General features: G+C 48.9%; 7 protein-coding genes across 7 annotated transcripts; 3 read left to right on the top strand and 4 right to left on the bottom strand.

Annotated features, from left to right (window-relative positions):
* Window positions 1-538: 538 nt before the first annotated feature.
* N7533_006164 (uncharacterized protein) lies at window positions 539-2,708 on the top strand (the record flags this gene model as incomplete). The annotated part of the gene is given in 4 exon segments (XM_057102814.1): window positions 539-628; window positions 675-754; window positions 829-1,438; window positions 1,452-2,708. 4 exon segments carry the CDS (start codon window positions 539-541, stop codon window positions 2,706-2,708), a joined length of 2,037 nt encoding a protein of 678 aa, XP_056962444.1.
* Window positions 2,709-2,982: 274 nt separating this feature from the next.
* On the bottom strand, window positions 2,983-4,620 carry N7533_006163 (flavin-containing monooxygenase; the record flags this gene model as incomplete). Its single annotated transcript, XM_057102813.1, has 1 exon — window positions 2,983-4,620. The coding sequence occupies one exon, from the start codon at window positions 4,618-4,620 to the stop codon at window positions 2,983-2,985; it is 1,638 nt and encodes a 545-aa protein (XP_056962443.1).
* Window positions 4,621-5,082: 462 nt separating this feature from the next.
* N7533_006162 (MBL fold metallo-hydrolase) lies at window positions 5,083-6,281 on the bottom strand (the record flags this gene model as incomplete). The annotated part of the gene is given in 5 exon segments (XM_057102812.1): window positions 5,083-5,448; window positions 5,486-5,675; window positions 5,729-5,798; window positions 5,809-5,869; window positions 5,943-6,281. The coding sequence occupies 5 exon segments, from the start codon at window positions 6,279-6,281 to the stop codon at window positions 5,083-5,085; spliced, it is 1,026 nt and encodes a 341-aa protein (XP_056962442.1).
* A 568-nt stretch (window positions 6,282-6,849) lies between these two features.
* N7533_006161 (uncharacterized protein) lies at window positions 6,850-8,600 on the top strand (the record flags this gene model as incomplete). The annotated part of the gene is made up of 5 exons (XM_057102811.1): window positions 6,850-7,119; window positions 7,177-7,455; window positions 7,512-7,552; window positions 7,608-8,326; window positions 8,392-8,600. Coding segments are annotated over 5 exons (1,518 nt in total), but the record flags the coding sequence as incomplete, so codon positions are not given.
* A 527-nt stretch (window positions 8,601-9,127) lies between these two features.
* N7533_006160 (putative PHD and RING finger domain protein) lies at window positions 9,128-11,212 on the bottom strand (the record flags this gene model as incomplete). Its single annotated transcript, XM_057102810.1, has 3 exons — window positions 9,128-10,110; window positions 10,188-10,724; window positions 10,792-11,212. The coding sequence occupies 3 exons, from the start codon at window positions 11,210-11,212 to the stop codon at window positions 9,128-9,130; spliced, it is 1,941 nt and encodes a 646-aa protein (XP_056962440.1).
* An 860-nt stretch (window positions 11,213-12,072) lies between these two features.
* On the bottom strand, window positions 12,073-12,782 carry N7533_006159 (60S ribosomal protein eL43; the record flags this gene model as incomplete). Its single annotated transcript, XM_057102809.1, has 4 exons — window positions 12,073-12,207; window positions 12,332-12,496; window positions 12,622-12,652; window positions 12,764-12,782. The coding sequence occupies 4 exons, from the start codon at window positions 12,780-12,782 to the stop codon at window positions 12,144-12,146; spliced, it is 279 nt and encodes a 92-aa protein (XP_056962439.1). The 3' UTR covers window positions 12,073-12,143.
* A 683-nt stretch (window positions 12,783-13,465) lies between these two features.
* On the top strand, window positions 13,466-14,948 carry N7533_006158 (saccharopine dehydrogenase family protein; the record flags this gene model as incomplete). Its single annotated transcript, XM_057102808.1, has 4 exons — window positions 13,466-13,875; window positions 13,928-14,000; window positions 14,052-14,176; window positions 14,240-14,948. 4 exons carry the CDS (start codon window positions 13,466-13,468, stop codon window positions 14,946-14,948), a joined length of 1,317 nt encoding a protein of 438 aa, XP_056962438.1.
* Between the last annotated feature and the right edge of the window lie 119 nt (window positions 14,949-15,067).

Here is a 15,067-nt window from a genome sequence, read left to right as displayed (position 1 = left end):
ACCATTCCTTGTCAACGAATGATAGCCGAGCCATACTAGTACCATGTTAACTCAACGGTACAATATTCTGGTAGTAAATATCGGTAGATACCAAGAGGTGAGACTCGGTTATCATACCGGCTTCATACAACCGGTAAAATACCACGCCTGGCAACAGCGATCGGACATTTAATCGGGTTAATTTACTGCAGCATAGCAATCTCAACATAGCTCTGTAGGTGATTGACGATTTTTTCTGGAAAGCATCAAGATTAGCACAGATTATGATCAAATGAAAGATTTCATCGAAGCCTATTGGGCGAATTTTCTTCTCGCGCCGACTTCGGTCAGAATGCCGCGTTGGGGCTAGCCAAGAACGATTCTGGGGATGAGAGATTGCGGAGAAGCTGGGGTTCCCCGCATCGCAACATCACAATCACAGCAATTTTCTATCATAGCTTCGGCTTTTCTCTAATTTTTGCACCTAGTCTGCAGTCGGCTCATTTTCAATATTCCGTCTCCTGCATTCTCCCATCTTAGTGTGGAGCCCACAAGGATAATGTCGGCTTCGCTATGGCTGCCATTCACTGGTCAACAACCGAAACGAAAACGCGCAGAACTAGCTTGCATTGCGTGCCACAGCAAGAAGGTAGGCTTCTAGCGAATTACAAGTGAGCTTCTGGTGACCGTGGTAGATTCGTTGTGATCTCCAAACACGCGGTGGACAAGGATTTAGCGACTGCAGCAAGTGTGCGGCTACCGGGAAGGACTGCCGGTGAGCGCGCCATATCCCTAGTCCATGCAGATGAGCCCTTTCTCATCCTATCCCTGCTGATACATTGGTTTTAGGACTAGGCCGTCTCGACGAGGCAGACCATCCAGCACCACTATCACCCGCCCTTTGACCCCACCGGATAGCAATGCCAGCGATCGGGTCAATCTATCTCGTCCAAGGCAAGGCAAAACATCGAATGCAGCAGAGCAAACTGACTCAGAAGGTTTCTCGAATGAATTCAGTCTGCAGCAGCATGGTAGCCCAGGCGTTTTCCCTGCAGATAATCTACATCGACAGTCTATATCGAGTGCATTATCCAGGAGTACTGATTTCGAAAATTGGTCGCCATCTATGAGTTACCTACCTGCCAGTCAACCGGCTCTGAACGCAAAAACCATATCAATCCCGAGCGTGGCAAGTGATTCACCAGCAACACAACGAACTGAGGATCACTCCGAACATAATGACAGTTACCCAGTCGGGCATGTCTTTCTGCCGGAGCTCCAGACAAATGCACGAGATCAGGAACGATTGCTCGCTGAGAAGCTCCCAGTAATTCCTAGTCTCCCAGACCCAGATCTACAACAGACATTTGCAGAGACCTATTTCGATTACTGCTATACCTGGTGTCCAGTTCTTGATCGAGATACCCTCTCTGATGATCTCGCAATGTCACCCCTCCTTGTAAATTCACTAGCCGTGGTCGGTAGCCACATCAAACCCCCCCATGATTCCTCATGATGGGCCAGCCACTTACTATGATCGAGCTCGCAGTCGATTTTACGATGATGAAGAGCCAGATGTGATGACCTCGCTGAAAGCAATCTCTCTGTTCTATTGGTGGAGCCCCCGTCCGCCTACAATTCTCCACCGACATTCTTCATGGTGGTGGACCTCTGTGGTTATCCGGCACTGTCAACAGCTTGGTGTGCACCGTGAGCCCAAGCTTGATAATTCAATTCGACAGCAAATTGATTTAAGTCTTCGGCGACGGATATGGTGGACCGCATTTGCACGCGAACGTCTTACTGCTCTATGTCAGAACAAGCCGTGTGTTATCGACCCAGAAGACTGCACCCTGACAGAACCTACGTTGAGCGACTTCTCAAGTACTCTGGACCACCCCAAAGCAGAAGTATTCATATATTGGGTGCGACTATGTGCTATCATTGGGAAAATTGCCAAATATCTTTCCAGAAATTGCGATTCGGAATCCTTCGCATTCCCTGCACATCTAGCTCGTGAGCTTGTTAGCTGGGTACAGTCCTTGCCACCACATATGCAACTTCCTATCGGTTCGGACCGTACTTCTACCTTCAACCGAGATGTTCATCAACTTCATCTTCCGTATCTTGCCGTGATAATCATCATCCATCTCAAGCGCTCGTCTTCCTCGCAGCCTCTTCCACAAGCATACCCGCCTGCGATATTAGCAGCAACATGCATGGCTCGCATAATGCGAGACATCCTCTCCCGAGGCGGTACAAGATTTCTGATGGCTATCACAGGATGGTACTGCGGCACAGCTTTTATCGCCTTGCTCCAAGCTCTGCGTATTGATGGTCTAGCGAAAAGTGCAAATGAGGACCTAGACATCTTAACGCTGGCAGTAGGTCAGCTAGGAGTGATGTGGCCCACCGCTGCAGTGTTTCATTCCGGCTTTGGTCGTATACGACCGAGTGCACCAGCAACAGATTCGGATTCGCAACGCGCGCCTGGCCCGGAGCTCGGTATGAGTGATGGGACTGCATACATGGAAATGGCAGGTGGTATTGACTGGACTACATATTTCCCATTTGCCACGCCTCATACCAGTGGAGTCGCTAGCAGGCTTTTGGTTCCACATACTGAGGAGCTTTTCTTCGATGATGATATTTTTGCCGACGCAATGCTTCAATTTCAAGATCTATTCGAGCCTTGCGACACTCTAACGGAAACGACACTGTTCATGTGAGCAACGAATTATTGTAATTATATATGGTGCAGGAAGTCTCAGTGGATTTTTCAGTAGAAAAAAGTGAGCGGCTACTTGGTTGTGTGTCCAGGTGCATGAACACCGCTACTAGCTGGGTTTCGATAAATACCATAAACGAAGTTCACACTGACATACCTTCCTACTATTTGGTTTGATCTACTAGTACTATTACTGCTACGAGAGATCAAATGTACTAGTAGAACTCTTTGCAATATTCACATTCAAAATAGATAATCAGACTATTCTCCGTGCATCACTTCATTATCAAATCCTCGTAGTTCCGCGTCGCCACATCTTCAGCACGCTTCCTATACCCGGGAGCTGGGCCTTGATATCTTGCAATAATCCGCTTCTGCTTATGTGCCAGATTTTTATTGACTCCCGTCATCCAAGAATCAACATCGTTAGCCAACAACCCAACCGCACAGTTGTGGACATGCTCAGTCCATTCCAATACACCTTGGTGGGTTGTCTCAGCGAATGTAATGCGATGGTCGCGGCAATACTCGATGAAACGCGACACCCAGCTGACAGCATACTCAACACTGCGTGGAATGTTTCCGAACATTTGATGTGGGCCCATCACCATAGTCATATTTGGGAAACCTTCAACGAATAAGCCCAGGAATGTTCGAGGCCCCTCGACCCAGCGATCCTTCAACTTGATTCCACCCACACCCTGGAAATCGATTGCCGTAAAAGAACCAGTCACAGCATCAAATCCGGTTGCGTAGATGATAATGTCAAATTCGAAATCTTCATCTCGAGTGCGAATGCCCTTCTCTGAAATACATTCAATGGGATTGGACTTTACATCAACCAACTTAACATTCGGTTGATTGTAAGCCTCAAAGTATCCAGATTCAAGGGGAACGCGCTTAGTTCCGAAACCATGACACTTGGGAATTAGTGTCTCCGCTGTCCAAGGGTCCTTGACACGTTGCCTAATCTTGTTCGCGACAAAATCACTGAATAGATCATTGGCCTCCTTGTTTGTATTAATGTTCCCAAAATTGCCCAACCACTTTTCAAAGCCTCTCTTCTCATATAAATCGTCCCAGAATATTTTCCTCTCTTCGGGGCTCACTTCTAGGGCGTTGCGGGTATCTGAGACATGCATAAAGCAGGAGTATGATTCCGCACATTTTCGAAATATTTCGGGATATTGAGACCGTATATCATCCATCTCCTCTGGGCTGATTGGCGCGTTGCGTAGAGGTAGACTCCAATTTGGTGTCCTTTGGAACACGGTGAGATGGCCAGCGGTCTTGACAATTTCTTGAGTCGCTTGGATACCGGTAGCTCCGGTTCCAATAATAGCAACTCGTTTATTCTCGAAGCTGACAGGTACACTCGGCCAACGGGCTGTGTGATACGCCTCCCCCTTGTAGTCATGAACGCCGGGGATATTAGGCATCGTATAGTTATTCAATATCCCGATACACGTCACTAGAAATCGAGATGTATATTGGCGACCTTCTTCATCTGTGAGAAGCCATGAATTTGTCTTGTCTTGGAAATATGCCGCAGTGATCCGTGTATTAAATTGCATGTCTCGTCGCAAGTCGAGCTTTTTGCATACAAACTCGCAGTATCGTAGAGTTTCTGGCTGAGATGCAAAGTGCTCTGACCAGTTCCACTCATCAAGAATCTCTTGAGAAAATGAGAAGTTGTATGAGTAGCTCTCAGAGTCGAATCGTGCGCCTGGATAGCGATTCCAATACCAAGTTCCGCCGACATCGCCGCCTGCCTCGAGAACTTTTGTTCGAAGCCCAAGTTGGTGCATGCGGTGCAAAGAGTACATGCCGGAGAGACCGGCTCCAATGATGAGAACATCATAATCAAGGTCCTTGTTCAACTCGCTAAAGCTGGGTTCCTCGATACTGCCCATATTGGCGAGTGGACAGTTAAGGTTGTCTTTGGGAGGTTATAAACTTGAAAAAGGAAGTCGTTGCTATAAAAGTCTTTGCTGATCGGACTCAGTATAACTTTGAAGTTCGTTTTATCAATATCTGGTCTCCCAAAACTGGTCGCTGGAAATTGTACCGCCGGGCCGAGTGGAAGTACATAGATCTGCGGGGTTGAAAGCTCCAGTTCCACATCCGGTATGCGCTTGTATGAAGCCGAGATTAAACCCACAGTCGGCTCTCGTATTTTTTCTCGGATGCTGGTTGAAATCTATCATTTATCAATCTAATCGGAATTTTTTGCCAGTATACTATAACCTTTTTGCCGGCCTGAATGTCGGCAAGACACATCACAGATAGTGACTGTTAATGCTATTATTCCATACGGGGCATAAAATTTTATTCTGAATATGTTGTTTCATTATGGATTCTCGGGTAATTATTTATCAAATTACACCTTTCGACTTCCAATAGACCTCGGCATCGCGTAAGAATGCCCATTTGAGGTCCTTGGCCCAGCCTTGTTCTTTCCATCGATTCAAACTCAATGGGAACTGATCAACACAATCCCGAACGGTGGCATCGTGAGCAATAATGACAAATACATTATCCAAACAGTCCGCCTCTTGCAGTTTTCCAATCGTCTCAATTATTTGAGGAATGTCATGACCAAAAGTCGGAGTGAAGAGTGGATCATTCACACCTCGACCCCGCGATTGCTGCAGCTCCTCCCATGCCCCGCCAGGACAAAACGTGGCATCTCCATGTGGATGGCATGGATGTGGTTGAATGCACTCAGGAACAGGCAAATACTTCGAGGGTCGGAAGATGCCCCCCATAGTGACAAACATCGCCGCCCAGGAGTACAAATGTATCGGGGTTGGTGGTTGTTCTGGCCAGTCCGCACAAATGGCCGATAGCATGACCGGGGCTATCAAGAAGATAGAAAGAGCCGTCGCCAAAATAGTCCCATGCATTGAAACGGCCAATCTTTAAACACTCTTCACCCTCAAATGCTATTTCTCGCAGGTTTCGCCCTCTATGATATGTTAGACTGAAACTTGAATGGAACCTGAACTCGACTGTTCTTACTCGAAAGCAGACTCGCTCAGTGGTGAATCTGGATTTTGAGGCGCTGCAGGCAGCATCGCATCCTTAAACCCTGGTCCAACAATTAAGTCGGTTGAATATGGAAACGAAGAAGGATCTCCAATATGGTCCCAGTGCCAATGACTATTTGAACGGTCAGTATACCATTATTCGCCTCCCACGCGAGTAGTAGCACTAGTAGTACTTGCCTCCATACGACAGCTTCTATATCTTCCCCTTGGATACCCTCTTCCTCCAAAATATCAATCACATTTTTAGTCACCTCAATTTTGTAATTAGTCGTCGGGATGTACTCTGCAATTTTAGGAGCATAGTTTTGATAGTCCTTGCGGATTCCCAGGTCAAAAACCAGTTTTCGACCCGACGAATGTTCCAAAAGGAACGAAAAAGATGGGTTGCTGGGATGTGTTTCCATACCAGGAACCGGTGGTGCCATAAATCTGTGTAGCTGTGCAGGTCCGAAGTTTACCGTGTTGATGAGTTTCACTGTGATGGCTTGTCCAGCAGGCACCGTGAACGTAGAAGTTTCGGCCATTTTGCAGGCCATCTTGACCCTCGAGCAAATCAATCCAGATATCAGTATAAAAATGCAGTATCTAAAAAGGTACAGAAATCTGGCTCAGTCTCCCTATCAATTTCCTTGTCGCATAATCTCCGATTCCCCGCCAACAGCCCCTCGCGGGGCCAACGCCATCAATACCGGCTGTCCGTTTAGTCTCTTGCCGGCATCGGCTTCACACGCCAATTTCCGGCTACTGTTTCGAGGCTGCATTCACTTCGCAAATTCATTCGCACTCACAATAGCTACAGTCAGCTCCTGAAACTGTAATGGTCATTTTCTCAATCCCCCCCCCGGATTGACGCCATGAAATCCCGGGGTAAAAGTTTCCGGGGTAAGACTGAATCAACTCGGCACTCGTTGCTACGGCTGCAGGTTTCAAAGAATCTTCCCAAAGCCGCAAGTCAATCTTCATTCTATAAAACCGCCTTAGCCGTCTCATTCCGGATGCCGATCCTCCTTTGGGCCCCTATTTCCGACTTGAGCTTCCCCAACCTTAACTCGTCAATATTACAAGCGAGGCCTACGGGGCCATTTTAATAACATGTCTTGTTCCGAAAAGCCGCGCGAGGATTTTATTGAGGAAGAAACAAAGAGCTCGAGCTCTGATCTCCCTGAAATCGGAAAATCAGCAACCCTTGATACAGTACACAATGACGAGGCTATCAAAGTCCTCGCAAATTATACCGGCGATGAAGTCTGGACGGATGAAGAAGAGAAGAAAGTTCTCCGCCGAATCGATTGGAAATTAATGCCAATTCTGTGCGTGACTTATGGCTTACAGTACTACGACAAGGCCATGTTCTCGCAAGCAGTAGGTCTTTCACACTACCTATAACTTCTCCTACACCGTGTTCTAACTTCACCCCAGGCACTTTTTGGTCTCCGAGAAGACCTGCACTTGGAGATTGGAAATCGCTACTCCTTTTCCGCTGCCATTTTGTACTTGGGCTTCATGGTTGGGGCATATCCTGCCATGACCCTTGCTCAAAGGTTTCCTATCGAACGAGTTGCTTCATGCATTATCACATTATGGGGGATCTGTTTGATCTTGACGCCTGTTTGCTTCAATTACCAGACGCTATACGTTCAGCGATTTTTTCTCGGCATGTTGGAAGCCGGAGTCAGCCCGATGTTCATGTTAATCGTGGTAAGTATGGCTCCAGATCCTCCATTGACGCCAGCTCGCGAACTCACACAGCATAGGGTGGTTGGTATAAAAAGGACGAACAGGCATTCCGCATGGGGTAAAAAATACCCTTGATTTCCTCAGTTACAATATCATCATCTAACTCGTCACAGAATCTGGTACAGCTGCACCGGCTATGTCTCCGTCTTCTCCCCTCTGATCAACTACGGCTTGGGCCACATAACCGGATCCCTTTCGCCATGGAAATACATGTATCTCGTCGCCGGAGCAGTAACCATCATTTGGGGAATCATCCTCGTTTTCCTCCTCCCATCCGATCCAATCCGAGCACGGGGGTTCAACGAGCGACAACGCTACATCGCCGTCGCCAGACTCCGCGTCAACAATTCCGGCGTCCGTAACACACATTACAAAAAGGGCCAAGTCTTAGAACTCCTCACAGACCTGAAATTCTGGCTCGTATTCTTTATCGCTTTCCTCGGCATGATTGCCAACGGTCCCATCTCTACTTTCACGCCCATCATCATCAATTCCTTCGGGTTTAACACACTCAATTCTCTCCTCCTGGTCATCCCTGCAGGGTTCATTGGCGGAACGTACCAACTGCTCGGACCGTATTTAGCATATAAATATTCTAATAGTGGCGTGCGTGCGTGGATCGTTTTTGTTGCGCAAATGATTACCACCCTGGCGGCGATTCTACTCGTCGCCTTGCCGCTTGATGCCACGGGCGGCCTACTTTTTGCTTGTTATATTCTTCCTGCTATTGGGGGTGGTTATGCTGTTTTGATGGGATTGCAGATTGCTAATATTGCCGGATATACGAAGCGATCGATTGCTTCGTCAGGACTCTATATTGGCTACTGCCTTGGTATGCTTTTGGTTCTGCATTGCCGCTTAGAAGCTCATTTTTATTGGGTGCTAACTATAATACAGGTAATTTTACTGGACCACTTGTGTATCAGACGAAAGATGCGCCAAGATATGTGCCTGGTTTTATCACAGTTGTGGTAACTTCTTTCGCGGCTGGGATCCTCGTTCTAGTTTATCGGTTTGTGTGCGTCTGGGAAAACCGGAAGCGAGATCAGTCGGGGACGGCTGAGGGGTACGAAAATGCATATCAAGATGATTTGACTGATAAAACGGTGAGTACTTACCAAATTCATGTTCTTCTCATTCTCTTTTTACACTATCCCCGGACTATTTTGTGGTGTTTCTTGTGTGCTCGGCTAATTTCTCCGCCAGAACCCCCAATTCCGGTACATTTTGTAGATGTATGCATGCGCTCGTGAATCTTATTTAGATGTCAGTAGCTTCCAAATCTACCTTCCAAGATTACATTAGAGTCTTTCATGCATAGAATTATAAGCCAATCCAATAGGGTCGGCTGCTCAGTAAAATTCCGAATATTTAGACAAGTATGTCACGTTGAACTCAAACGGCCATACCAAAAAGTTATAGAATCCGCAGACCCAAAAAGGTCACGGGCAAGGGTATGTGAAAATATCAAATCTCCAAGTTAATATCGCTAATGGTAGAAAACAAAAGACTTTACTCCATCTCAAATGTGTGTAGAGCAAGTACTCCAATGGGACACAACACCAATAACACAATCCAGTTGCTTCGAAGGAAAACGCCAATCAAATGCGAAGGGTGATGAAGGTCATTACAATCATAGTACATCGCCGTCTGAGTCGCTGGTTACCACCATAGGATGTTTATCCTTCTTGTGAGTGCGCAGTGAATCAATCGTTTTTTGCACTTCGTGTTTGGCCGCCGCTGCAATGTCAGCTCGGGAGTCCCCGTCAAGGGACTCGGCGGTTCCGGCACGCTCGTAGAGCATGCGGGATATGGTTCGATTTATTTCGGTGTATTGGTCTTTAGAGATAGTCTTCGCCCGGTAGTGAGGCTTGAGAGAGGTGCCAACCATCTTTTGAATGTCGGACTTGACGACCAGAGAAGGTCCAGCACGGGTGGGAGATGTGTCCAGGGAGCGGGATTTGGCAAGCTCCAAGGCCCGGCGAGGAATGCGTGAACGTGGGCGGCCAGGCTCGCGCTCTGATTGTGGACTGCGGCTCTTGGCAGGAGAGGAGTGAGCGCTGCCGGAGAATGAAACCTCGGGGGAGAAGGGAGGAGACGAAGGTTCGGCAGGAGATGATAGTTGGAGAGGAGAAATTGGACGGCTTCGAGAAAACGGCGGAGGCGTTGTTGAGGCAAGGCGAGGAGAAGAGAACCTCGATGAAGAAGGGGAAATGGATGGAGAAGATGGCCCAGGCGACCCATGATCAGGGGCAATGGAGGCAGCAGCTGATGGTCCATGGGAATTGGTGCGCTCGGGAGTTGATGCATCTTCCACCTCCTTCAAGAGGGAGGAGAGGAAGCTGGGTTCACTGGTCATCTCTCCATTTGGGCGCGCACTTGAACTCGCCGCCCGCGAGGACTCGCCATTCTGTTGGGCCATCGCAGCCAGTTCTTGAGGTCGTCGAGTGCGAGGTCGCTTCAGTTTCCGCTGTGGTTCGGTTGGTTCGGGGGATGGCGACATGGTTGGCTCCTTGCGCTTCCGAGCGGCATTCGGGTTATTCTCGATCTCTCGAGCTCGCTCAAATGCATTCCATGCTCGCATCTCCTCCAAAGACTCTGGCTCGGGAGTCGGTTCTCTGGGGACACGAGGTCGCGATGGGCGAGGTTGGATGTCGAGCAGAGGGGCAGCATCCTGAAAACGTCTCCCCCACCTTGCTGTTCGGCAACCTCGAATCGACGCTGCCATGCACGAAACTCGCGCTGGTTGGCTTCGTTTCGGCGACGTTGCTGCATGACTCGCTGGACCGATCGGTCGTCGTCGAAAGGGAAATCCAAATCGATATTTAAATGGTCCCAAACAGATTGCCAAACGCGAGCCCAGTGAAGGGAGTTTATCTGACTGGTATTTTGCACTTGGCGCTGCTGTCCACGGGTGCGACGAGTTCCACGACGAGTTGAGCGAACTGAGCGCGCGGTGGTTTCGGGGACTGGCCCTAGCGCACGTTGAGAGTCGCACTGGGTACAATACCAGGATCCCGAGGGGATCTCTGTCAAATCGACACAATATAGGTGTGAAGGCGCATCGCAGCCATCACATAATAGGAGTACATCCTCGTTATCAGATTCATTACAGATCGTACAGGGTTGGGCATCGGAAAGGTCGTCTTCAATATACTCGATAAGCATCGATGGGTCAACATCGGCCTGTTGTGTCCGATCTTGGACAGCGTACGACGATGTCACAGGACCTATACAAGTCACAAAGAAGAAGATTAGTATATGAATCTATCATCATGGATAGTTATTAGTACATACCGCCAACCCGGTCACTCAGCTCAACCATGTTGAAGTTCCGACGACATATCGGGCAACTGTTGGCCCGCTCGACCCAGGGTTTCAGACAATTATTGTGTAATATATGACCGCAAGGCAATAACTGGGCGATCTCGCCAGGATCCTCATCGACGAGCCCATCCTTGACTTGAACAACGACATCGGCACTGCCGACATCCTTCAAGGCGGTAGTGGAACTATCGGGGGTTGACACGGGCTCGAGGGGATCACTGGCGCTTTCGCCAAGGTCGCCTAAACAGACAATACAAGTGTCGGACATGGACAGGTATATAGCCAGGAGTAAGGCTGAGAGGCGGCATGAAGAGCGACGGAGGGCAGTGTACAGAGGGAGAGAGTAAGAAGGTGGAGAAGTGCAGCCGGGCCTTTTGAAGGCGGGCCGCATTTCCAGTCTAACGCAAAACAGGCCAGCCAACGTGACAAGAGGCGAATCACCCGCCTCGAATCAAACTCCCCTTCAAACCAATCCGAACCCACTGATGATTTTCCCCTACATTAGTGCCTTCGTGCCTTGGTCTCGAGTGCGACACTTTACTCCCTCCTCGTGAAAAGGCCGGGTACTCCAAAATCAAATCCTGGAAATCCGGAAATCCTGAAATCCCTGGCCGATCGCCGGTGCCTACACCCTTACTTAAAACTGTAAAGCGGGGCCCAGGTACTACGCAAGATCAGATGATATTGGGTGGAGGCTACGATGGCTAGTGACTTAATGATATCCACCTCGCAATGATGAGGACCCGGGCAGCGTGATCTGAGTCAGGCGAGGTTTCCAAGCCCTAGGCATACATTATGTAGATAAAGAGTAAATCCAGGCCAAAGGTCACTTCACTGAATGGTGAGGTGAGCAGGAGAATGCCAGTCCAGGCGCCCTGCAGCCAGGTGGACCCATTTGAACCCTAGAGAATGGGCCGAAGCGTCAAAGTACGTAGGCGAAGATCACTCAATAACAGCTGAAAAAGACCCGGGGCCGAGAATCTTCATTTTGGGTTGGTATACGGAGCATAAATCCTCGATAAGCCAGGAGGGCTGCTAGTCCATCATTTCAAAGTACCTGGCATCTACACTGTCTGTTCCATGCGATCACAAACCTGTGGATTCTGGTTTTGAAGAGAAATGCACGAGGGATTGCGTTCACTGGAACAGACACAAAGGAAAATTGGTGGACTCGGGGGCATCGGGATGAGGATTGACCGCATCGAGGACAGGTTCAATCGAGTTACGTAGTAGTTCAAGGCAAAGGCAAAATCCTCAGATTCCGAAGTTTTTCATTTTTGGTATCGTATCCGTAGAAGAGAAAGGAAACCACATAATTCCATTTAAACCTCAGCAATCTCACGGAGACGACGGATGGTGGAGCGGGTAGCGGCGGCAGCGGGGGTGCTATAACAGCATTGGTTAGTCTAACTCTTTCTCCAAGTAGCAGACACTGCGAAAGGACGCTTCGGTTCCCCTCTTTCTGTGTGCTGCGTGGTGCGTGATGCCTCGAGGTGTGGTGTCGACTTACGAGACGGTGTAGGCGCCACCGGCAACGGTCTTGTTGCAGCCCTTGCAGTCCCAGATGCCAACAGCCTTGCGCTTAACGGTGTTCTTTCCGCAGAAGGTGCAGACGTAGCGGGCGTGCTGGGTGACTTCCATCTTCTTCACCTGCTTACGCAGGGAAGCACCATATCTATTTGGGAAAGGTGGTCAATATTCGAATCTTCGTGGCAGTCGTTCGTCGAGTCGCTTCTCATTTCGAGTGATCATGTTCGTTCGAAGGCGAGTGCAAGGTCGAGGGAAGAGCGTTGGGCATACCTGACTCCGTATTTACCGGTGATACCGACCTCTGTAGAAAAAAGTTAGCGACGAGGGATTCAAGGGTTGTTGCTTTTTAATTTCGAAAGGGAAACGATCGCGGGATGGCCTGAAGGATTGATTTCGAGGGTAATCGACGTACTCTTGGTGCGCTTGGTCATCTTGGCTGTGTGCGGCTGATGGTTGAAGGGACTAAGTCGGTTCGTTCTGAGGCCGGTTGAAGAGTGGTTTTCGGTGGGCTCGCTTAGGGCTCTGGCTGGGTCTGTGGGTCACATGATTTGGTTATGTCACTGCGGAGCACGTGCTGTGGGCCTGTATTTTCAGGCTATATATTGCTTAGTCATTAGGCAGTATAATCATATTCGTCATAGGTAGCGCCCTCCGCCTTGTGCTCCCAGTTCCTTGGACTTCGATAGAGTGCTGACGGCATAATAAGTATCTCTAATCCTACTAGTAAATACTTAGTACATGAAAGTTCTTTAATTCGTTCTAGATTGACCCTTTCTACCCTTCACATGCTATGAACTTCTTCGGTTGATCGGTATCTCGCAAGCTTAGAATTGACCTCTGACCATCGTAATCCCGCCGGCGACACCTATCTCTCCGGTCACGTGGCGCTATCCTGCAGGCTCAGGGTGAATCAACATATCAATCTGGTTGTCTCCGACTCTTGTGTCACGCAGTATCTCCACAGAGCCTTTAAATCCATCTTCGATTTGATTCCTTCATTTTTTCACACTTGCAACCTTCGGCCCTGCCCAAGGATAACGAGCCAACTCCTGTTTACAACTGAAGTGGGCCGTACACCAGAGCTTCACCTATCCAGCTCCAAATCTTCCAGAAAATGACCAGCCTGCAGTATGACCTGGTCCTTTTGGGCCCCACTGGCTATACTGGCCGTTTTTGTGCAGACCATATCGTACAAAACCACCCCACCAATCTGAAATGGGCGATTGCCGGCCGTTCAGCGGCGAAGATGGACCCCATTGCTCAAGAGCTCAGAGCGCTGGTTCCAGACCGGGTACAGCCAGGTATGAAAAGCTTCGTGATGATCCCTATATTCATTGCTTTTTTCATTGCGGCCTTTGGCCTGACACAGTGTACAGATGTCCTCGAGGTCCAGCTGAACTCGGCCGAGCTAGATGAGCTGGCGAAGAAGACAAAGATTATCATCAATTGTATTGGCCCTTACCACAAATACTCCTCTCCCGTAGTGGAAGCTTGTGCCAACAACGGTACTCATTACCTGGATGTGTAAGTACTATCATTTCCCACCTAAACCCATAGTACCATCTAACCTATCTAGCACCGGCGAGACACCATGGATCAAGATCATGATTGACAAATACCATGATACTGCGAAGAACAACGGTGCAATTGTGAGCAGCCGTTATCCAAATTTGACTATTCTTTGTTCTAACGCAAACTAGATCATTCACTCTGTTGGTGTCGAAAGTGCCCCCGCCGATATGCTCGCCTGGGCTCTGGTCAAGAAAGTCCGTGAGGACCTCTCTTGTAACACCCGTGAGATCACCAGCTGTATCAAGGAAATGAAGTACGCATTTTACCCAGTCCAATCGATCTTCTCTCTCTCTGGCTTCTTCTAACTCTAACCCAGGTCCTCCGGTGCCAGCGGTGGTACCCTCAACACTATCATCAGCATCTTCGACTGGCTCCCAACCTCCAAGCTCCTCAAATTCACCGGTCCCTTCTCACTAGCTGCCGGTCCATCGCCCAAGGACATTCCCCGCGAAACAATTCTCCAAAAGCTGCTCGGCGCACGCTCAGTGCGCGACCTGGGCATATTAACCACCTCACCAAACGGCATGGCTGACATGGCGATCGTGTACCGCAGCAGCACACTCATGCCAGAATTCTACGGGAAGCGCTTCGCCTTCCACCAATTCCTCAACGTTCGGAACGTCTTCATCGGCGCACTTGTGCACGTTGGAATGATGGTCGGTCTATCACTGCTACTCCTTCCACCTGTGCGCTGGCTTCTGCGAAAGTTCATCTTCGCCCCGGGTAATGGGCCAAGTATGCAGGATTCGCTGAATGATCATCTCGAATACCATGCTGTCGCGACGGCGGATCAGCAGGGTCCTTCCCCTAAGCGTGTCTTTGGCAAGCTTACCTACCAGGGGAGTATGTATGTGTACACTGGATTACTTGTTGCCGAGGCCGCGATGGTGATCCTTGAGAATGAGGAGAAGATTAAGAAGGTTTCGCGTGGCGGTATCGTTACGACTGCGGCGCTGGGTCAGGAGTTTGTTGACCGGCTCGATCAGGTGGGATGTCGTATCGAGACTAAGGTATTGGAGTATTAGTTGCTTTTTTTTTCTTTGCTTATTAAATCTATCCTCCTGGCGGAATGGTTTGTTTCTCTCTACGTTCGGCGTCTCTTTCAGTGTCCATGCTGTGTATTTAATGAACTACAATCACTATG

This window comes from Penicillium manginii (assembly GCF_028828005.1).
Source record: "Penicillium manginii strain IBT 31320 chromosome Unknown utg000004l:1.0-7231830.0:1.0-7236170.0, whole genome shotgun sequence".
Classification (NCBI taxonomy): domain Eukaryota; kingdom Fungi; phylum Ascomycota; class Eurotiomycetes; order Eurotiales; family Aspergillaceae; genus Penicillium; species Penicillium manginii.
This window is presented reverse-complemented; position numbering and strand designations above follow the sequence as displayed.